At 34.2% G+C, this 25,175-nt stretch overlaps 1 protein-coding gene across 2 annotated transcripts in view; it reads left to right on the forward strand.

Annotated features, from left to right (window-relative positions):
- The window catches only part of LOC7458291 (endoglucanase 11), a 32,470-nt gene extending 10,848 nt beyond the window's left edge, over nt 1-21,622 (forward strand). For both annotated transcript variants that reach the window (XM_024594966.2, XM_002301566.4), the window contains exon 5: nt 20,672-21,622. In XM_024594966.2, coding sequence (XP_024450734.1) covers nt 20,672-21,298 — 627 coding nt within the window. In that variant the 3' untranslated portion in view covers nt 21,299-21,622. The remainder of the gene's footprint in view (nt 1-20,671) is intronic.
- The last annotated feature ends 3,553 nt before the right edge of the window (nt 21,623-25,175 follow it).

The following is a 25,175-nucleotide window of genomic DNA, read 5'->3' on the forward strand; positions in this document are numbered from 1 at the left end:
CCAGCAAGGACACCCTTACGTCAGGTCTCCATCTTCAATAACAATTGCACGAAAACCAGAGCTATCTAGAGGAGAACCACAACTGAGGACCAAAATAGAGGAGAAAGGAGGAAAATAGATGAAAACCAAGAGAACCAACATACGAATAGATCAAGAAACCAGAGAACAACACATGGGGGGAACGAAGAAGAACATAACCACAGACATAGAGAGACAAATACATAGAGAGAATAGGCGACCCAAGAAAGTGAGAGACAAGAAGAAGTAGAGGAGGGAGGAGGAGCAGAGGGTTCCAAAGAAAGCCACTGTATTAGACTTCACCTCCTTGCATAGGTAAGTTATTCATTTCCCTCTCCTTTGCATTTATTATTACATGGGTACTGTACATATGCAAATTTAATTCACTACTTACTCTTCAGCTAACATATAATTCACTAGTTTGTGCATGCACGCGTGAATCTGTTCACTCATGCCTGCTGCCCAGCCATGTCACTAGCTTTGGGCCCGTGACCAGGTTGGACTGCTGGGTCGAGCCCAACCTGTATGGGTTGAGCTAGATCCAGCCCCTCCCCCCAAAAATAGAAAAATAGTTTTCTTTTTTTTTTTAATCTAAAATTTATGGATTTATTCACTGGCGTCAAAGTCAGGAATACCATATTATTTGAGTTACGTAATATTTACCAACACTAGAGTTGAAAATATTCATAGAGAAATATTCACTAATGCTAGAGTTGAGAATATTATAGGAAGACCTTAAAAAAAGAATAAAGTCAAATTCTTAGTAATTTAAGACAAAACCAGTAATGCAGCCTACCTCAAGTAGAATGCTTAAGGGGTGATAATATCTTTCTCTTTGCGTAACCAGTCCCGTACCATAGAATCTCTATTGACCAGTTAGGATTCCTGTGACCATAATACTAGGTGACAAATCCTTAAACAAGACCTTTCCCCATCAAAGAACAAGATGATAAATATTTGTTCTTTTTCCATTAGAAAATTTTTAACAGGTCGCCGCGATGTCTGGGTGTGACAAAATGATAACTTCGCTGGGGACATTTGGACTAAGCTTTGCTTTTTATTTGTCAATTGCTATAATGTTTGATATGTTATGTTTACATGGTTATCACTTTTTACTGTTTTAGCACACATTCCTATTGTCATGCATCTCCTCAAGAGCACACATGTTAAATTTAAGATAGGTGGGGGAGTAAGGTACCCCAATGGCTTTAGCCTGGTCAAGACTCGTAAAACTATCCAACTCTCGTTTGATTGTTTACTTTTTTTTTTGATCAAATATAAGAAATTTATAGATTAATGAAACAAAGCTGGAGAACCAGCAAGTCAAACATATATAAATATAAACAGAGAAATGGAACATGCTCCCTTAAACATGGAGGGAAAAAACTCCCACATAGGCAACAAACAACCTAAGCCAAAGGAATGAAAGCTAGAAACAGAAACCTAACATGATTGCCGCTGAAGCGTGAGCCACTAGAGCAAACTCAGCAACTGGCCATGTAAGAGTAGCAAAAACAGCCAAAAGCACCCAAGCAACAACCAGGAGCACCTGGAGAGAGGCAGCAGGAGGAAGCTAGGAGGCAAAGCACCAGCACAAGACAGGCAAGAAAGCATGCCAATACCCATCCAGTGGGGGCAAACAGCCTAACCAAAATAGCAAACGAACAAGCAAGAGTTCTGAAGCCAAAACCCAGCCACCAAAAATAGAACCAACTAGCAGAACTGCACCAGAAACAAGCAATAAGCTCAACAACATGATGACTGCAGCAGCAAACTCAGCAGGGCAGCAAAAGCACCCAAGCAACAACCACGAGCACCCAGAAGGAAGCAAGGAGGCAATGCACCAGTACAGGGCAGACAAGGAAGCAGAGACTAACAACCTAACCATAATAGCAAAAAAACAGACAAGAGTTATGAAACCAAAACGCAGCCACCAAAAATAGAACCAACTAGCAGAACTGCACCAGAAACAAACAGCAAACCCAGCAGCATGACTGCACAAAACAACACAACCAGCTACAATAACAATAACAAGCAGAAACTCTACACTAAGGAAAATCAAGCAACAAGGTAAGCAAACAGGGAGCCTGCGCAAAGAAAGGAAAGCCAGCTAACACAACACAACAACACAACAACACAACAACTAACAAGCTAAAAAAGCAGCAAGAGAGAAACTAGTCAGCTAGGACTTGAGCGATCAAGTCCTACTGATAAACAAGCAGTATATAACAATATAATAGCAAGGGAACAACCTCCCTATTAACTAAAGATCCACAGTACAATGAAACCAAATAAAAATAAGTAGAGGATGGAGCACAGTCATCAGAACTTCTTAGGAGCCTTGGATCAGGTACAACATGGGCCTTGTATACTCTTTTTTGTTTCTCCTACTAGCTCCTACTAGTGGTGGCGATAACTTTGCTACAAGTTATATATTGCCTCTTGGAAGGCACCACATCTGCAGCATCACATTTTTTAGAAATGTGTACAACTTTTGAGGGAGTAGTTTGCTTAGGATCAGAGTGCTCCACTTCAGCTAATTTGGTCCTTTTATGACCAGGTGATATAGGCCTCGATTCACCAGCTGTGGCAGCTTTAATAGACATAGGATCAATTGGGGGATCTGCAAGAAGGCCTTCATTATGTGGTTGCTACTTCTCTTCAACAACAGTCTCTGCAGATTGACTAGGGCTGCTAGAGCAAGAAGGAGCTGCATGAGGCCTTTTCTTACACTTTGAACTGGTTCCTTCATTGCATGTAGAGATAGTATGCCCCAAAACCTTGCAGTACTTGTAGAAACGAGGGAGAGCTTCGAACATAACCTGCTGAGATAAAAATATGCCATTGAGCAGAACAACATTTACAGAAGTTGGCAAGTCTAAAAGCAGGTTGACCTCGATAAGGACTTTAGCATATGATAGTCGGGTCATATTAGTAGTATGATCATCACAATATATAGGCTTCCCAATCATACTAGCCAGTTTGGAAAGACAAATGAGAGTTCAACATCTAAGAGGTAAGTTTGGGAATCTTACCCAGGTCGGTATTTTTGCCATATCAGTGGCTTTAAAATCAAAGAAGTCGGACATGACTTTCAGAATGAGGGGCCGACCAAAGACATAATATGAACCTCCACCCAGAATATCAAGCATTTCCATTTTAGAGGGAAAAACAAAAATTAACCAGCCTGAATCATGCATGGTAAAATTGGCTTTGTGTTTCCAGTTTTTGCTGATGAAATTCGACAAAGATGCAAAGCTTGAGAATTTCCCAGCAACGTGACCAATTAAACAGAAATGCTACATATCAACGAGTTCTTCAATATCAGTTTCCTTTAGATGACAGGTTTCTGAGGATGCATATTTAGGGAAATGTATAAGTGCGGGAGACTTTGTGTTGGGAGTACTTGTTGGAGTGTCTATGGTGGCATATCGACGACTTCCAGAGGGAGTCTTGTCTCTCGCCAGAACCAGGGTAGGAGCCACCGGGGTTAGACCTGCCCGAATGTTCCCTGGACAAGATGCTGGGTCTGGTACTACCAAAGGAGCAATCATTTCATTCACAAGAAGCAGGAGAAGAAGATGATTGCGCAGAAGGACTGTTCTTCTGCATGGCTCTGTTCCTGCGCTTCGAGGAAACCCTAGCCTCGCGAGGGGAACCAGCTAGATCAGTGAAAACCACCCTGGTTCCAGGTGGGGTAAAGGCTTGATCAGAAGGGGACATGAGGTCTTGCAGGACTGGGGATCGACTGTGAGACTGTGCCCTAGGCATGCGCGAAGCAAACGTTTGGCGAGAGGCGTGGAGTCTGAAATCGCGCTGGACAGACCTTAGAATCGAAGATTTGTTCTTTGATTTAGCCATAGTGGACTAAAGAAAGAACTTCTAGTGAGCGAAGAACAAGAGAAGAAATCGTTGCACAGTGGGAGGAGAACGAACACACACAGAGGGACAAAAGCACGCAGGCGGGAGCTTCTCTCACTACAACCGGGAGCTTCTCTCTCTGATTGAGAGCTTTTTCTTTCGTTTAATTGTTTACTTGATAGTGGTTGATATGCCAATTTGATATTACTCAAGGCCTCTTTTCACACTACTTGTAAGCCTCATATCAACCTTTTGAGGACGTTCACTAAGCATGCGAGAGACCCTTTGAGACTAGATAGCAACCCACCCCTGTGATGCATTTAACAACTAGAACCGGCCTGCTAGGTTGTACCCTATATAATCTCACTATGACTATCCCAACAGTATAGATATGGGCTCTGATAGGTAAATCTTGAATTCCAAGACCATTGGGTGGAAAATGACCATCATATAGGATATAAGAGTCTGAGTTGTTATAATTGACAAAAGGGGACCGACTTGAATTGAAAGCTGAAAGGTTTATTAAAAGCTCAAACTTAAACAAGATTGGACAAGGATCCCCTCGTTAGCATGGAAAGGACATCAGGTTCCTAAAATCTATGAATAACGACCATTGCCACCTCGTGAAGGGCGAGTCCATATTAAATCTGTATTTTCCTTGTTAATAGCATCATCACTTGTGCATTATTAATTTAATTTTCATTTAGCGGGTTGAAATATAGGTTTCCCATTGAAGCGCACCTATAACACTCGACTGGAAAAAAGACAAATAGATAACGAAGAAATAGCTCAGTTAGAAGATCAACACCGAAAGGAGTTGGAAAGTATTAGAAAAGAAGTCACAAAGCTTACTAGTCTACTTGAGCAGGTATTGAGATCTAAATCTGGAGAAGCAAAATTTATAGCTCAACCTGAACCTTTGCTCGTAAATCCACAAAATCTAGGGGAAAATAAAGGGTCATTTGAATCTCAGTCGGTTACGTATTCCCAAATTGCTCAACCATAATATCCCATAAGAATGCCATCTACCATTGACTTTATAATGAAGGAATTTCAAAAGGATAAGATGGTAAGAGAAGATCGATGGCTTGGACAAATTGGCTGCCCTAGAGCAAAGGATAAAGGCATTTGAGGGAACTAGCCTACATGATGACCATACAAAGGCTGCTGAGATGTGTTTGGTGTCCAACGTGATTATCTCTAAAAATTTTAGATGCCCGAATTCATCAAATATACAGGAACTCAATGCCCTATAACTCATCTCAAGGCATACTGCAACAAAATGGCTAAGGTGAGCTAGAATGAGAAACTGCTGATTCACTTCTTTTAAGACAGTTAAAGTGACTCTGCCTTTACTTGGTATATGCGGTTGATCAATACTATGAAAAAAAAAATAGAAGGACTTAGTTCATGTCTTCATTAGGCAATATATGTTCAATATGGATATGAGCCCTGATAGGTTAATCTTGTAAGCTATGAAAAAGGACAACAAGGAGTTCATAAGAGAATACACCTAAAAGTGGCGTGAGGCAGCCGTACAGGTTAATCCTTCTTTGTTGGAAAAAGGGATGATTAATTTGTTTGCCAACACTTTCAAGGCCACATATTTTGAATACCTATGACATGATCAAAAGATTGATGTCTTATCCCAAGTGCAGGAGTGTCAAAGTAATAAATAACCCGGCAAGACCGGGGTCGAACTACAGAGAGGTGAACTATATAAATTACAAATAATATATATATATATATATATTTAATAAAACAAAGAATTTATGTGAATTTTATGAGATATTGATGTAAGGATTAAATAAGGATAAAACAATTGTCAAGGTTAGAGGATCCACTAATGGTATTTCAAATAAGAATAATATAAACTCTTTTTATTACTCAACTGGAAACCACACACAGAGGTTCCAATCGGATTATAAATTGTTAACATGATTACATTAGTTATCTTATTTGAATAATTCTAATACTTGCAAATGTTGTCAGGCATTCATGATGTTAATTTATGTTAACAACAAATCAAGTTCATTTCATAACACAGGTGTTGGTTATACCATATAGTTGGTTATGAAAGGATCAAGTATTTGTTGTACCAAGGGTTATACAACATAAATCTAGATTAACCATTTAACAAGCAAAGTATTAAGAGTGAATAAGATAACAAATACAAAACATGTTAGTATCAAACATTAAAGTCCATGTTGAGTTTACACTATACTTATTCTTACACCATCAGTGTAACCTTTTCACCTTGACATAATAAACTTAACTAAACATAATGAAGAAGAGAAACATAAATAAACAACATAAAAACATAAGTATAGTAAAGGAAATGAAAGTATAAACAAGAGATTAAAGAAAATATAACATGAAAAAAAAACTTAAACATTACAAAAATATAGAGAAAGAAAGCAAGAATATGATCTTGATTCGAAAACCAAGATGCCTAAATGCATGGAAAATGCCTCCTTTTATAGGCCAAAATTCAAAACTATTGATTTGATGACTAATTGTTGAGTGGGTGGCCACCTCTTGACTTGGTAACAATCCTTATCTTATTGTCTGCAAAAAACATCATTGCTAACATCAGAATTTGAGCAGATAGTCTTCATGAAAGTTTTGGAAAATTGTCTCAGCTTTCCAACAAAATAAGAATCGGTGCATTTGGACTTTAGAACTCGAGATATGGGTTGAACACTGAATAGTTTCTGGGCTGCTAGACAGATTCCGACTTCTCTGTTGTTGCTACAATTTGAACTTGAAAACGGTCCTTTTGAATCTTGGACTCTTCATGAAAGTTTTAGGCCTATATCTTAGCTTTCTATAAATATAAATAAGACCTAAATCCAAGTTTTACAGCTCCAGTTATGATCCAATAACCGAATGGTGTTCCAATTTGGACTGAACCAACATCTCTTTTCTAAGCTTAGCCCTCTCTTTGTCTTCTCAATTTCAGTAATTAAACTCATCAATCAATCCTTTGATTTATGTGATAGGCTTGCATTTAAGATGAACATTTACCATAAATTAAAGGTATCTTATATTATCAGACTTGTTATTATAAAACATGCTTTAGTTAAGGAGTTATTGATACTTCAAGTGCAAAATGATGATATAAAACCTTGATAAAAATGCACTTTTAAGTACTAATCCACCTGGTTGGAAGCTTTGCACGATATTTTTTTGACTTGGTTATGACAGCTGAGAGAATTGAACAAGCCATTCGATTAGGAAGGATTGTTGACTCTAGTGAGGAGAAAAGTTTTACCTGAAAAAAGAAAGAAACTGAGGTTCAAAATATCGAAGGTGGTTATAAAGGCGAGAGAAAGAACTACCAAAACAAAGACACCTAGAGATCAATCGTCCTTAAGACAAAAGCTACAATGTCATTAGGCCAAGACTGAACTAGGTATTACCTTAATTGACTATTGGAAAGGTGCCCCTGTCGAGGAGTTCATAAGAGAGAGACGATTGGAAAATTCTGGAAATCTCAATCAATGATTGCTAAGTGTTTAGCCCTTTTATGTGTTACCTTGCTAGTAATCATAGTTCAAGATATTAACATAAAGCCTTTGTGTTAAGCCTTTTTTCTAAAAATTTCAATGAGATAATGAGTTTGTCTTCCAATTACGTCTCTTCCTTTGATTTACAATAAAATATCTTGAAAGGGGTTCCCTCCAAGAACTCATAAATACACTTTCAAAGCCTCGCGTGATCTCATAGACGCAATTCATTTCTTTTACCAAAATCTTTCCTTTAATGGAAATTTGAAAAATTGAACTTGCATTTTAATTTCAAAAAATAATTTGATGTTTATTTAAAATGACATTTTTAACATTCTACTTGTAGAATGACATATGAATCAAACAACTTCTTCATTGAGATGACTAAACTCTAAACACAAATATAAAAATAAACCATCACCCTCACTCCATGACTCTTGAACCAGGTATTTTAAATATATGAATAATGGTATGTTGTGAACTCGTTGCTTATAGACTCATGAAATGCATTTCTTTGCAAAAGTCCAAACCATCATATTGGACGAGGTCAAAGTTTATTGATCTTAACTGCTTGCGCTTGAAATGAAGAAAGACCATCTTTATTATTCCTTTCACATTCTAAAATAAATATATCCCTTGTGGTCCTTTTTGAGCCATAATAAATTTTCTTTCATGGAAATCCCGACTAGGATCACACCCCATACTGGCGGCAAGTGGAAATTTCAATGATAAAAAAATAAGAGAGGTGAAAAGTCATGAGAAAGCCAAAAAGGCAAAAGATCCAAAGAAACTCATACACTAAGGGGCATGCCCAAATCATAAGAAAAAAATAATAGTTGAAATAAAGTGAGTATGCCCCAACCAAAACAATCCTTTTCTTTCATAGCAAAAAAATCATAGCCTACATTATGTACCTGTAGAAGCCGCCTTTTCTAATCAAGCAAGCTAGTAACCTGGAACAATAAACAATGCTCTCAAAATGCAAAGAGTATTTTTTCATAAGAGTCATGATGTCGAGAACAAGCTACTTATTATTATTCATGCTAATAAAATGAGTGTTCAAAAAGAGACAAATTTTTTCTCAAACAAAATCTCGAGCTTTTTCTCGAGCTCTTCGCTTTGAAACCCATAAGAGCATAATGTCACCTCATGATGTACCTTCACCAATGGCAATATCGCCAACACAAGAGCAAATCATCTATTTTCCAAGAAAAAAATACAACCATGGAGTTACAAGATTTCAAAAGCAAATTGTTTTAAACTCACATCAAAATAATTTTTGTTTTCAAAATGCAAGATCAAGATTTCAAGGTTCATTTTAGACAAATATCCCTTCACCAAATTGAAAAGGAGAGATATGAGAGAATGGTCACTCAAAGCCATTATTTGTCTGAATCGCTAATAGAGCACACATAGGGGTAATAACTAGTATAATAGGGCAACATTGTGTTTAAAAGGAAAACCAATCCCTTCTACATAACCAAAGAAAAAAGGAACATTTCCTCCAAATGAGACAAGAGGACATTTTGGTTTATAAAAGGTAGTTTGATCCTTTCAAAAAGTGACACCGAATTTGTTTAGTAATGAGACAGGGGAATAATGAATTATCCTCTTAAGTTATTCAACGAGACAGAGAATTTCCAGCAAAGTAAATAGGTCATGATGAGCACCATAGAGGCTGAGTTGTGTAACAATCCTGGGAAAGGATTTACACGGGTCAACTTGAGTGGGCTAGAAGCCAAACAAATAAAGATGTCCCAAATTAGAAATAACAAGTCCTCACCAATCAAGTAACAAGAAGATTGAGAAGAAATGGGGGACCTATATTTCAAATCAAGTAAAGATGCATGCATATCATCTAAACTTTGAAACATTAAACAATGTGTTTTGCAAAAATTCATAAGAGAAATCACCGATGGAATCCATCAAAAGGAAGACCACCTCGAAATGGCTAAAAACTAAAGATGCTTGTGAAAATTTCTCACTTTTGAGAAATTTTTGACTACCCAAAAAATCTTTGTATTTTTCCACCTTTTCATTTTCCATTTCTAAAGTAGTGTCTTTTCTAACCCTACCTCATTTCGAGAGTGCCTTCAAGCCCTGATCCCTAAGGTAATGTGTTTTCTAACCCCACCTCCTTTCGAGTGTGTCTTCGAGCCTCATCGCTAAGGTAATGTGTTTTCTAACCCTACCCCCTTTTGAGTGCGTCTTCAAACCCTTATCGCTAAGGTAGTGTGTTTTCTATCCCTACCTCCATTCGAGTGCGCCTTCAAGCCCTCATCCCTAAGGTAGTGCATTTTCTAACTCTTCCTACTTTTGAGTGCGTCTTTGAGCTCGCATCTTCTGAATAGTGCGCTTGTTCTTGTAGGATTCATGTGGTCTCTAAGTGTTCTAACACGATTATTCTAATTATTCTCATTATAAAGTGACTGGTGCGGTCATGTTTTCTGAAAATGATGAGGATTTCCTAGAAATTCTACCACTTAATGTGCGTGTCCAAACTCTCATGCAAGTGCAGAAGGAAAGAAAAAGAAAAAGAAGAAACAAAAATTAGAAAGACAATAAAAGTGAAAAGAAAAATATAATATATAATTTATAGTAACTTACCTCCCCGGTAACGACGCAAAAAACATGACACGATCAAAAGATTGATGTCTTATCCCAAGTGCAGGAGTGTCGAAGTAATAAATAACCCGACAAGACTGGGGTCGAACCACATTGAGGTCAACTATATAAAATTACAAATAATAAATGAAAAGGAGTTGAAGAGAACTTTGAGATGTGATAATGATGTAAGGATTTAACTAAAGATAAAACAATTGTCAAGGTTAAAGAGTCCACTAATGGTATTTCAAATAAGTATAATATAAACCCATTTTATTACTTAACAAGGAACCACACACAAAGGAGGTTCCAATCGGATTATAAATTATTAACATGATCATATTAATTATCTTATTTGAATAATGTCAATACTTGTAAATGTTGTCAAGTATTCATGGAGATAACTTATGTTAACAATAAATCAAGTTCCTTTCATAGCACAGGTGTCGGTTATACCATACAGTAGGCTATGAAAGTATCAAGTATTTGTTGTACCAGGGATTATACAACACAAATCTAGATTAACCATTTAACAAGCAAGGTATTAAGAGTAAGTAAGATAACAAATACAAAACATGTTAGTATCAAATATTAAAGTCCATGTTGAGTTTATACTATACTTATTCTTACACCATTAGTGTACGCTTTTCACATTGACAAAATAAACTTAGCTAAACATAATGAAGAAGAGAAACATAAATAAACAAAATAAAAACATAATAATGATATACATTTACTAAGTAAAGTAAAGGAAATGAAAAGCATAAATAAGAGATTAATAAAAATATAACATGAAATAAAACTTGAACACTACAAAATCAAAGAAAGAGAGCAAGAGCAAGATCTTGATTTGAAAACCAAGATGCCTAAATATATGACAAATGCCTCCTTTTATAGGCTAAAATTCAGAACTACTGATTTCATGAATAATTATTGAGTGGGTGGCCACCTCTTGACTTGGTAACAACCATTATCTTCTTGTCTAAACAAAACGTCAATTCTAACATCATAATTTGAACAGATAGTCTTCATGAAAGTTTTGGGAATTTGTCTCATCTTTCTAACAAAACAAGAATGAGCTCATTCGGACTTCTATAACTCGAGATATGGGCTGAACACTAAACAATGTCTTAGCTGTAGGACAGATTCCGACTTCTCTTTTGTTGCTACAATTTGAACTTGAAAATGGCCTTTTAAATCTTGGACTCTTCATGAAAGTTTGAGGCCTATGTCTTACCTTTCAATAAATATAAACCATACCTAAATCCAAGTGCTACAACTCCAGTTATGATCCAATAATCGAATGGTGTTCCAATTTGAATTGAACCAGCATCTCTTCTTTAAGCTTAGCCCTCTCTTTGTCTTTTCACTTTCAATAATTAAACACATCAATCAATCCTTTAAATTATGAGATATGCCTGCATTCAAAATGAACATTTACCATAAATTAAATATATCTTATGTTATCGGAATTTTTATTATAAAACATGCTCAAGTTAGGGAATTTAATGATACTTTAAGTGCAATATGATGATATAAAACCTTGATAAAAATGCACTTTTAAGTACTAATCATTTTCCAAACACACCCTTAAGCTAAAGAAAACCTTTAGCAAAAACATTGCTATCGAAACAAGGTCTTAACTTTTGACCTAATTTTGAACATCTCAGGTTGACCCAAAACTTTTGGTTCGACCATAAACCGAACCAAACTCCACTGGTTTGACCCGAAAAACAAACCAAAACTAAAACCATAATCCAAAACAAAATCAAACTTGAAAAAAAACATAAAAACTCAAATTTGTTTTTATCAAAACAGATCAAAACCAAAAAAAAAGGAAGAACAACGAAGAACATTCAACATGAACCCAACAATGTAGATTTCAAATGAGACCAGATATGGACTAACTAAGGAGATAGACATGTTGAAAATCATGTAAAGACCAATAATCTAACATTCATGCATTTCGATTATCACTTAAAAACCATGATTTTGTCAAAATGGATTTTGGTTCAAAACCGAAACCCTAGGTTTAAAACCTATTGAAAACATGTTATTGATGCAAATAAAACCCTAGATTATTGACTAATAAAGTTGCATTAAGGATTCTATGCAAATAATTGGACCAAAACTAGTCCAAATTATAAAGATAAGGCAATGTTCTTCCCAAGAATATGAAAAACACTGCCCAATAACCTAGAAATAGCCTAGAAACTCAGCACACTATCAAGCAACTTAGCACACTATCAAGCCTCCAAAACTGGCATTTTGACTTCTAAAACATGTTTTCTTTGTTCTAACAAGTTACACAACCATAACCAAACATGTTTGAATAAAAAAACTAACAAATATCATCAAAACATCAAAATCATGCAAGAGGTTCCAAACTTCAAAACTGCTAGCTAGAAACAGCTTACAAAGACATTAAGTTTCGATTCAAAATTGATTATTTAAACACTTGGAACCCAAACCATGCCTAGGAACCAAGAACACACACTAACAAACCATAAAAAATCAATAACCCTACTGCAAAATTTTCAAATCACTTTATTTCATTTAATCTAAACATCTAGCAAAATGAATAGACAACTCCAAACAGGATCAAACAAAGAAAAGAACGAGATTCTGTGCATTAATTAATTTCAAAGCTAAAAGCAATATAATGCAATAAATATTGAAAAACACCATAGAACATGAAAGAACAACCTAGAGATATGCCTCATGGACATCATCTACCAGGATAAGTGAATGTTTTATACCTTCCAAGCTCAAACAATGGCTATTGCCTTTTGATTCCTTCTTTTTTAAGTTTGTTACTTTCTTTCAAAGTTAAGAAAATCCTTGTGCTAGGCTCTTAAACCTTCACACTTTAGAGTTCCTTTATCAATTCCCCCCATTTTCTCTTTTTTTACTCTGATTTTCTAGGGGATATTTATAGGATTTGCTAGGATTTTATAGGGTTTTGGATGAGTTTAAACATAGATTGATCAAAGCTTAGCCCTTTGATCAAAATAAGAGGATTCTGGAGTACATTTCACAACTATGAGCTCTACCTATGTTGGTTTTTAAATGGTGGTTTTGCAACAAACTTGGTTTTTAGAGGTTTTGGTGGTTTTCCAAACTTGGAGACCAAGGAGCTTCTTTCTAGCCTTTTGATCTTAAGAGAAACGTGACCAACCTTTAATAACAACTCATTGATAAGCTTAAGTGTGAACACACGAAAAAGATTTATAGTTTTATAAAATGGGTATCACAATATTGATCATTGAGTTGACCACTTCCGAGGATTTATCAAAGCAACTCCAATGTCATCATCGTTGAATACCACCTAATCCTGGTAGAAGGTGTGCACACCTTTCATTTGGATCCAATCTTACTCAATTTGGAGGTATGTAGCTCCACATTCATTCATTTAATAGTGTCAACCTAATCAACCTAGAATCTGAAAATACAGTGATGGCTGATCGAGGATAAGATGTTATTAAGTTCGTTAAAGAAAATGAGATGTAAACATTTGATGGGAGTAGCTAATTTTTGTAGAAGGGGTGTTTCTCAGTTGAATGGCTATGGTTACAGCCCAAGTGGTGATTGAAAATGCCACATTCATTCACTTAAAAGTGCCTACTCGATCAGCCAAAATTGTCGAAGAAGAAGCTAAACAATGGTTGAACGACGTGTCATCTAAATGAAACCCTATAAATTAGGGTTTTTAATTTGGGATCTAACAGATTTTATTTTAGTCCTTATTCTTCTAATTGCTTTTAATTGCACTCGTAATTGCCTCACAAACTCTTAATTTCATGCAATTTCACCTCTACCAAACTCAATCATCATCCTCAAAGTTTAGCATCATTTTTATCGTGGTCCTTGGTTTCCAATTTGTACACTTGGACCTTTAATTGACCATGAAACTTTTAATTTTCTTCAATTTGACAACTGATTTGATAAATTTGCCTTTTTTTAGTTTAATCATTGGTTTTGGATTTCTTCTATCAAGTCCCTCATTACCCATTAAACTTTAATATTTATGTAATTAAGTTCCTGATTTGATCAAATTAACTCTTTAAAATTATAAATCAACCTCCAAACTTTAATTTCTTCTAATTAAAGCCTAAATTGACTTCAAATATCAATTTTTCTTGCAATTAAATCCTTAATAAAATTAATTAAACCTTTCAAAAATTCTCATTCAGTCTTTACCTATCTAAATTTGCATTTCTTTATATTTGTTCCATCAGTTACGCCAACAGCTCCATCTCAACAGTAATACAGAGGTTTCTCTTCACTAGCAACTTCTCTTAGACCAGCCAAACCGTGAACCACTGAAGCATTAGAAGTTTTGTTTTTCATTCCAAGATAAAAGTGATAGAGATTATCCTCCCAATCGATAGCTGGAGCACACCCTACTTTCCAACATCCTTAGCTTTTCTTTAGTCTTCCTTTAAGAGTCCCTATGTTTTTAGTCTTCATTTCTTTGCTTTAGTTGGTTGGAACAAAAAAAAAGACTGCTATGACTGGAATGAAGAAAAACTATGTTGTTACCGTGAGGAGCCTTTGATTCAACCGTAACCAGTAGTAAGAGTTATAAGCTTCAACAACCTTGATTTATTATTTCTTCTTCATTAAAGGTCCTTTTCTTAAACCTTCAAAGCATGAACTTCTAACTTCTTGTCATGAGCTATTCTAGCATGATTGATTATAGGGCTTATGTGTTTGATTAGAAAGTAATATAATGACTTGTTAACAATAGGCTAACGATTGGAAAACCTGTTTTTTTTTTTTTAATAAGAAGATGCTTGTAAATTTTGTATTGATTGAAACCTCATGTTTCCGGGCATAGGCAATTTGCAAGATTTTTTAAATGTGTTGTATAGATCTTTCAAAAAAAAGAAAAAGAATGAGACCCTTGTTTTTCTTCATGGGTTAGGCTTTCAAAGCCAACTTTTTAGCATGATAGTCTATTTCTTTTTTTCTTGGATAATCACTGTGTTTCCTTAGCCTTGGTGTTTTTCTTTGTTTGAAGTCTGCATTAGTTTTGGGCTTGGCTAGGAAGCCCAGTCCATGTGACTGGGCTGAGCCTTTAAGGTCAAAAGTTGTGTTTGACAAGGTCTAATTTTGTCAAAGAAAAAAAATGCATTTTTAGGGTTTTAAGGTTTGTTTTCCAAACAAAGCATTAATGTTGTTGTTGTTTCTAAGAACCATTTTGCAATTGTTTTTTAGTCGCTCATATTTTTCTACCCTCTTATATTTAATGTTTGGAATTATGACCTACACACAAGATTTTTTTTTTGGTATTAGATAAACTAATTATTTTATTATTTAAACATGATAGAAAATAAAAAAAATCTTTCTTCCAAAAATACATTTAAATATTTTGATTTTGCATATGGCTAAGTATCTCAAAAATGAAAAAAAAATCATATTTTCATAAATAATAATAGAACAAATACATGGCATTATATAGCATCTTTAAATACTAATATTCAAGAAAAATAGTTTTGTTGATATCTTTGCATGCATTTTCGGATTTAATAACTAGTTTATTAAAATCATGAGAACTTGGTCTATATTTCAAAAAAACCAAAAATTTATATTGTTCTTTTAATATACGAGATTATAAACTTATATGTAAGATATATTCTTGATATTGAATAACAAGGCAATTTCTTTTATTTTTATTATGTGACTCTAGAATGGCTAGGCTTGATCCCTAAAGCTATAGTCTACTCTATTGGGGTGGATTGACTTTAACCGTGAGACAGACCAATGGTTATAAAATATAACAGTACCTTAGTTTGTATCAAACAAATAAACAATGCAGCTTAGAGGTGATACATCCTTTCTTTATACAACTAGTCTCTTTATCCAGGCTCTAAGACTAATTAGGGTTCTTAGTGACCAAAATACTAGATGGTGACTCTGTCTTTTTTTTACTGATACAGGACAAGCATTCCTTGTCGTTTCCACTCATCACCATAAAGATCCTAGTCTGAGAGATAATTGTCGCAACATCACACACATGCGATGTCTGAACTAGACTTTAAGGTAGGGCTTGCTTTAAAGTTTGTGGGAGTGGGCATGATTCTTTCCATATATAAGGGCTATCTTGTTAGATGTGACATAGATGTACGAGATAATTTAATAGAGTAGGCCACCGTATTGTTATGCCATTTATTGTAGTTAATTTATATTAATGAAGAGGATATTTTTATAAAGGATTTCTTTCCTTTTCATTTTTTTGAGAAGGTAATAAATATGTTTATTTAAAGGAATAAGGTAGTTTGTGTGTGTGTATTGATGGTACAAAAAAAAAAAAGAAATAGGTTTGCCAACCAGCCAAGCTTAGGTTAGAAGGCCCTATTGACCCTAGAGGTTGGTAGATTGATCGAGAAAAGAGAATGGAGAAAAAAAAGAGAAGAAGAGAAAGGAGAGAAGTAAAAGGAAAGAAAAATAAGTGGGCTGAAAGCTAGCACAATTGAACCCTACTTGCCCAACTAAGGCTAGGTAGGGAGGAAAGGGAGAAGAAAAGAGAAAATAAGGTCAGCCTAACCTAACCCTCTTCTCATTGGCCTAACCTAACCCTCTCAATCCCGACCTAACCCCTTAATCTCTAACCAAACCCCCTTTAACCTTGGCTCAACTGAACCCTCACCATCTTTAGTCAAGTCTAATTGAACCCTAGTCATAACCTGTAATGGCCACATCTATCGCAAAAAAAATACCTCACTCGTGAACAAACCACAATGTGTTCTCGTCCATATTGAATTCATTAGCGTGTTCGGCCTGATTCATATGCCTCAATCTTCTCGTCTATAATGGCCACCCTATCTCACCAGTAACAACCTCTCAAATTGTTTCAAACCAATCTTTCCACCAATAGTTTTCTTAAAGCCTGAATTCGCACCAACTCTTATAGTCAGGTCACCTTTTTCACTAATGACTTACTTTCAAACACCAACCTATCTCTTAATGGAAAACGTGACATATATAACTTAATTTTTTAGGAAGTTAGATATCCCTATAATTTTTCTCTTTCCACTAGATAAACTTATATAACCCCTGATATATATATATATATATATATATATATCATAGGTCACAAAGTAAAAAGACGGACTCAGATAAGGCTAACTCAATCTTACATCATACATTACTCTCTTTGTTTCACACACATATTCCATTACTCTAATATTGTCTAAATTAAGTGTCGGAGAGTCCCCTGTATCAATAGGAAACTTGTTTTGTAGGAAAGCTTATGACTATTGATCCAATCATTTTTTTTAGCCCTAGATAGCAACCATGGAAAACCCAATAACGTCTGAGGTTTTTCATGACCCCATCACACACACACACACACACAAGGAACTAAGTCATTTGATTTGTCCCAATAAGCTTTCTTCTTAAGTTATGATGAGCCTACAATAAAAAAGAAAACCAGTCCATTTATATCAAGCTTGAACGACTAGAAAGCCTAACCAGGCCTGAATGACTAGGAACTAAGTCATTCACGCTAGGCCCAAACAAACAAAAAATAAAGCTTAGCCCGAACAACCTAAACAGGTTGAAAACCATGTTTAAATGGTCTGAATAGGTTGGAAAACATACAATTTTGACCAAATAGGCTAAAACTAGTCCATTTTGACCAAACAAGCCTAGAAACTAACCATACCATAGGCAATATATAACCACTAGAGCACAAAACAAGGTTGTGCTATATATTTTCCAAAAGGTTAGTGCTACGCCATCTTATTGCTTGTTTTAAAAGTAATTACAGTATGTCAAATTTTCAAATGAACAAGTTTTCTGATTACTCCACGTCTCGGTGAAAGAATATTAACCTAACCACCCATATGATCAAACAATTATTATTTGTTACATGCACAATCTCTGTTATTTTTATTGGTTAGGAAAATAGGTAAATAACGACATCATAACTTCCACCATCACATCCTTTGCTCATCATTTGGAGAACTATTATTCCTTACCCCTTGTCATTGAGTGAGCCATCTATTGCTCTTCGTTTTAGGTTTCCTGGTTAGTAATAGACAAATAGAGCCCAATCTTGAAAAAATCAAAGTCATCCCAGACATTACCCTTCGTTAATGTGTGAGGGTTGTCTGAAGGCTGATAGGAAAAATTATAGTTTCAACATGTTTAATTATTTCTCGTTTAGGAGAACGTTACTTTTCTTTCTTCAAAACTCTAAAGAATATCTCTAATTTTAAATAGGCTCTGAAATGTCAATGTAATGCGAACCCTAGCGAAATTGAATGGAATTCACGAACCCAAGATCTATCTAACCCAAGTTTGCTGACATTAGGATGATCTTATCACAATAGAAGACCTGCTCTAAGGCAACAAGACTATAAACCAACCCAATCACAACGCCTCCACTTGGAGACGAGCAAAAGGAGTACAAATTCACAACAAAGATTGATCAATTCTTTGAAGAGTTGAAAATTCAATCAAGAACCAAGATTGACAACCAAAAGTCAGCAAAAATCAGAATATTATTAGCCAAAAGAAACTAATTTGAAAATTATTCTCAATAGTATTTTTACCCTGAGCCAAAAACCCTAGTTTCCCTAATGGGTCACATATAAACCCAATTTAAATAATAATCAACCCAAGCTACAACTAGCCCAAACTAATTAAAATAAATAAAATAAACAAGTCTGAAACCCAAACAAGTGTTTCCTCACAAAATAAAGAAAGTTTAATAGCCCATCTAATTTAATAAGATAAGTTCGGTTATTTTCGTATTCTGTCTGGCAACAGCAAAACCCAACTTCAACTGGATGCTTCTCTCTCGTCTTAAAGAATTAGAAGGCGTGTCATATACCGTTAGAAAGTTATGGAAGTCTAGTTTCCAGCCCAACTAGAATCAAATCGAAATTCTACCTGCAGCTCCAGTTATGAGACCGAATCTAGTCTTCTTCTCCCAATCCTTATATAATGGTCTTGGTTCCACCAACAAGCCCCTCTTGAACATGAATCAGATTAATCACGGCTTGATTCTTATTATTTAATATCTTCTTGAAGTCCACCTTAGCCCATGTATCTTGAAGAAGTCCATTGAAAGCTTCTTTGAACCTCTTAACTCTAATCCTTGTATTTAGACCAACCGGAACCTCCAATGGATCTTTTGGTGTTTGGATCGCATCACAATGAGCGTTTAAAGAACTTAAATCTTACTTATCCTCTTCAATGATCCTATCTCAACCAAGAGAAGATGGAGAGCTTTTCATTTACTTAGAGGTTGCAAATTTTGCAATTAATGTTGTGCTTATGTGAGAAGAAAAGGGATCCAGAAACTAGTATATTATACTAGCAAGGTTCTATAAGATGTTAAAACTAGATACTTGAAAATTAAGAAGGTGGTTCTTGTGTTGATTAGTTCTATGAGAAAACTAAATCCATACTTCCAATCATACCACATGATTATATGTACTATCAACCTTCAAGACAGATTCTCCACAAACCTCACTTATGAAGACATATAGTTAAGTGGGCCATTAAATTGGGGAAATTTTGACTTCAATAAAAATGATCTCATCACGTGGTTGGTTAAGCGAATATTCTTTCACCAAGACGTGGACCAATCATGAGACTTGTACATTTGAAAGTTTTAAAGGTTGCAATTACTTTTGCAACAAGCAATAAGGTGATACCACATGACCTCTTGAAAATTATGTAGCACAACCTTATTTCGTGTGCCAATGGCTATAGACTACCTGTGATTTGGTTAATTTTTGGATTCATTTCGTCAAAATGGACTAGTTTCAACATGTTTAGGCATGATTTTTAGTTTGTTAAGGGTGTCGAGGCCTGGTCTAAATGGACCATTTTTTTTAGGCCCATTAAACTAGTATTTACACTTTCATATTACAAAATTATAATGTTTTTCTACCGTAATTATTATTATTATTATTATTCAAGTAGCATTCTTTAATTAAATAAAATTGCATAAATGAACAAAAATCTCTTTAATATCACCATAACTCGTAGTCAATAATAGTATTCTTATTATTTCCTCATGACATCTTTTTTTTAAGAGATTTTTTTTTAATTATATAAGACATGAATAGAAATTACATAAAAAATAATTGAATTCTAGAGAAAAAGAATTCACTACTTATCTTGTTCATAGAGGTTTTCTAATTAGAAATAAGGGATAACGGTAAAAAACAATTATATGTATGATTCTTTCCATAATTTCCTTTTATGTCACACCTATGAAACCTTTGTGTTAAGTGATTAAAAAGCTATTAGCAAAGTTTTTAAGACACTGTTAAGTAAAATCCCTTATTAAAACATAAAATCTTATAAATTTGATGTAATTATATTATTTTTTATTTTAATTTTAGTATTTTTGTTGGCTTGTTTTTAAATTTTTTTTTGAGTTTTGATAATCAAAATAAAGTCCTAATATGGTATTATACAGGTTAGTTCAATTGTGATTAATATTTTTTTTTATTAGAAGTTGAATTGAATTTGCATAGTAGTATCGTGATATTTTATAATAATGTTATTTTTGTACAAAGAGAATGATAGTCAATCAAGAGGTTTCAACTTTAAATAATCTGTGCAGAAGGGATTGATTCTTGACTTATATGTAAACTAGTTTGAGTATATCTTTTAATTTATTATCTATATATATATATATATTGAGATTGCAGTTGCTCGTGGAGGAAAAACACAAGGGGCACAGGGACACGTTGGAACAATACCGATCGAAAGCCGAGTACTACATATGCTCATGCCTTGACAAGAATAACGGTGGCAACGTGAATCGTACTCCGGGTGGTCTATTGCACATCCGGCAATGGAACAACATGCAATATGTATCAACTGCAGCCTTCCTTCTCACTTTATACTCCGATATCCTTCGAAACTCGACTCAAAAGCTCAAGTGCTATGGAGGGTCTGTGGATTACCAAGAGATACTCCATTTTGCTAAATCTCAAGTTGATTACATCCTAGGTTCTAACCCAATGAACATGAGTTATTTAGTGGGTTATGGCCGTAAATACCCCACAAGAGTGCACCATAGAGGGGCCTCAATGGTGCCATACAGAGAGAGCATGGGGTTCATTGGGTGCACCCAAGGGTTCGACCTCTGGTATGGTCGGGAAGAGCCCAACCCTAATGTTGTAGTCGGGGCAGTGGTTGGAGGACCTGATTGTCAAGATAATTTCATGGACCAGAGAGGAAATTACATGCAGACTGAGGCCTGCACGTATAATACAGCACCACTAGTCGGAGTTTTTGCCAAGTTGTTGCAAATGGAAGACCAAAAGAGATAGCGATGATAATCATAATCAGCCTTCGGCAGCTTCTTCTTAGGAATAAAAACAGCATATCCTATCGGATTTTCTACAGACTGCTTTCTTGGTGGCTGGACTAAGGTGGTTCAAGCCTTATTAGTGCTTCTCCCTTTTGTTGTTTAAATTCCAGTGAGGAGAAGATAGAATCTGGTGCCGATTCATATTAGATATTTGTTTAGTTTAATCATAATAAGGAAATAAGCATGTACATACTATACACAAAATATCATCTTATCTCAAATGTTTGAGCAAAATTACGTAAACAAAATGTAAGCAAATTTGTTAAAAAACATAGATGAACCATTTGTTCTTAAATATGCCAATTAATTATGGTTTTCAAACAATTTTTTAACACCTTTGGCAAAAACGAAAAGGGAAAGACTTCATTTTGTATAGATATTTAAAAAAAAAAAAATTATAATACTAAAGTATAGAGCTTAATAATTTGGTTTTCAATAATGGAGTTTTGAACGAGGTGAGAAAAATAACCGAGTAATCAAAATTAACACAAAAAAATGACATAAAATTAATTAAAAAAATCTAAATGGAGATCAAACCACGATTAGAAAATTATAAAAAAAACACTTTAGTTTGATTTTAAATTTTAAAAATCAAAAATAAAAAGTTAACCCGTTGCATCAAAATCTCTAAAAAACAATCCAATTGAAGGACTCATAGACTAATTTGGTTTGATAAATAGAAAACAAATAAAGCCAAACTCAGCTTATTACATCAAATTAACACCTCTAGTTTTAAAAATTAAATTAAAATTTGTTTAACTTATAGGTAGAACATGCCTAAAGATATAATCAGACTCTACTTTTAGAAAGAGAGTGCCCAAATTGACTAGTTGATGCAAATTATCCATGCTTTATTGCTTTTGTTCCCAACTCTTCAGTCTTTTTTCTGAGAAATCGCTATCCCTTGTCTTGAAGAATGGTGACAAGACCACATTCTTCGATGAGGCCGACACGCCATGTCTAATTCCGAGTTGGACTACTCCTGGACGGGCTTAGCCATTCATTTTTAGCCTGGCTTTTCTATCCTTCCTCTTTATTTGAGCCTCCTTCCTGGCATCATCAACTTGACTTGAATCAAAAGAAAAATCGAAAGGGAAAATATAAATAAGATAATTTTTTAAAAGGTGGAATTATCATTTGGAGCTTATTGAGGCTTATTTCGGCACAGAAGCTCTTAAAGTTCGTGTGCATATTATAATATAAATAGAGGGGTAACGTCATCTAATGTGATTTTAGGAAAATATATATGTTTAGGACTCAATTGATAATAAAGAAATACGTTAGGGGCTAAACTTGGATTTACGCAAAAAAAAAAAAACCCTTCGAATACAAAGTTCTCCTTTTCTGAGAATCTGATAGTCATGGAAAACATGTAAAGTAAATTTATCAAACAGTACAGAGACTAAATTTATACATGGAACTCGTACATTTGGGACAAAACATCAACAAATTTAGGCCGATCCTCAATAATTGGATGTGTTTTTTTCCAAGGACTCGACAGGGTGGCCTGGCATGGCCATAAACAGACAATCAAGCCTTACAAATCACCGCAAAAGATCTGGAAAGTGTTATCTTCAACCACGAAAAAGCACAGAAAAGTAAAGTTGATGGAAAGGGAAGGCACATCAAAAATTTTGTTCACTTGTGTTGCCGACCAATAGTGGAGACACTGTTTAGGCATCAGTCTTCATACATGATCTGACAACTCTGTGGGCATGATGGGTGTGCCCTTCTGTGAGTAATTACTTAAAAGTTGGTTTGTATATAAACAGGTCGTGTGTGATCTTTCCCTATGCTCCTATACTATTCAAAGGTTCAATGTATCTTTAGTAATGAAAGCATAGAATGATTGAATGTTTATTTTGTGTTTAAATATGTTTTTTAAAATGTTTTTTAAATTATTTTTTATTTGAAAAAAATATTAAATTGATTTTTTTATTGATGTTTTTTTATTATTATAATTTACTAATATTAAAAATAAAAAAAATTCTAAAAAACTTATTTTGATATATTTTAAATTGAAAAATATTTTACTCTCCATTACCAAATATATACAAATAGCTACCTCACATGTGAAATTTTCAAAGTTTAAAAAAGATACATTGGTTTTAAAGACAAATATAAAAAGGTATTGGTTATACTTATCAAAAACATCCTTTTTTTTAAAAAAAAAAGAGAGGTTTACTTTGTATATTTCTAATTCCTGAGTTCATTTCTTGTTACTTGCTTAATTATTTTCTAAACCTATTTCACATATTTATTTTAAATCACGTCTTGAATGTGAAGTTGAAATTAATGAAGAAATTAACTCATCACATTTTATTTGATTTTTGGCCTGTAACCTAAAATTAGCAAGGATATCAAAATTACACTTGAAAGCATGTTTCGTCCATTTTTGGGCCAAGTCACTTTGTTTGCATGCAGGTTCTAGAGTTACATGAACTAATTTTAAAAAAAATTGAATTAAGGGTTTTACTTTATATAAAGTTATCACTTCAAGTGAGAAATTCATCCTGATGTGGATTTATTATTGTTCAAACTAGTTATCCAATTTGCATCATAATATTCTTCCATCACAGCTGAAAAATCAAAATAAAATAAACTCAAATTGATCGTTCTTTTTAGATAACTAAAAACTCTTGCAATAGTCTTTCAATGATCTGTATTCGGCTTGCTTGTATTTCTTGATAATTTGCATATAGTAAAAGCTATATCTAGTCTTGTACAATGCATAGCATATAAAAGACTTCCAATGACATTAGCATATTCTAGTTGTACTACTGTTTTATCACATTAATCATTTAACTTCATACTAAAATCAAATAGGGTATTAGTCTCCTTTATATTGAGATATTTAAACTTATCAATCATTTTCTCAATATAATATGACTGATTAAATGCATAGCAACTACTATGTTTCTTAACTTTGATACCTAAAATTGTATCTACTTCACCAAGATCTTTTATTTTAAAGATAAAAGTGAAATATCTTTTGATTTCAACTATTCCAATCACATTGGTTCTAAATATTAATATGTCATTTACATAAAGACAGATAATCACACCAAAATCTTTTGTAAATTTGGAATACATACATTTATCAGCACCTTGTGATGAATACCATTCAACAAAATTGCTTTGTTAAACTTTTCATGCCATTGTTTCGGAGCTTGCTTTAAATCATATAAACACTTTACCAATTTATAGATTTTTTTCTTCATTTCCAGAAAGTATAAAACCCTCAAGTTGCTCTATATACACTTCCTCTTTTAAATCTCTATTTAAGAAAGTCGTCTTTACATCCATTTGATGAACATACAATTTATAAATTGATGTTAATGCAAATAAAACTCTAATTGATTTAATTTTTTTCATTGGAGAATAATTATCAAAATAATCAACATCTTTTTTTTAGTAAAACCTATGGAAACTAATCTTGCCTTGAAGGTTTGTAAAGAGCCATCGATATTGTATTTTGTTCTAAACACCCACTTATATCCTATTAGTTTAGAACCTAGAGGTAAATCTATTAGGACCCACGTATTATTAGATAATATTGAATTTATTTCATCATTTACTGCTTCTTTTTAAAAGACAACATTCCTAAAAGATATAGCTTCACGGAATGTCTTTAGATCATCTTCCACATTTAGGATCATAGGTGTCCTCTTCAATACTATATTTTTATCACCTTCCACTAAAAATACAATTTGAATCAATAGAAATAAAATCTGTATCTAAATGTTTTTCCTTTCTAACTCTTTGACTTCTTCAAGGTTTACTTGAACCTATTACTTCTAGGTTTTTATGTTTTTCTCTTAACGTTGAGATAGAAG

Source organism: Populus trichocarpa, chromosome 2, assembly GCF_000002775.5.
Source record: "Populus trichocarpa isolate Nisqually-1 chromosome 2, P.trichocarpa_v4.1, whole genome shotgun sequence".
In the NCBI taxonomy this organism is placed as follows: Eukaryota; Viridiplantae; Streptophyta; class Magnoliopsida; order Malpighiales; family Salicaceae; genus Populus; species Populus trichocarpa.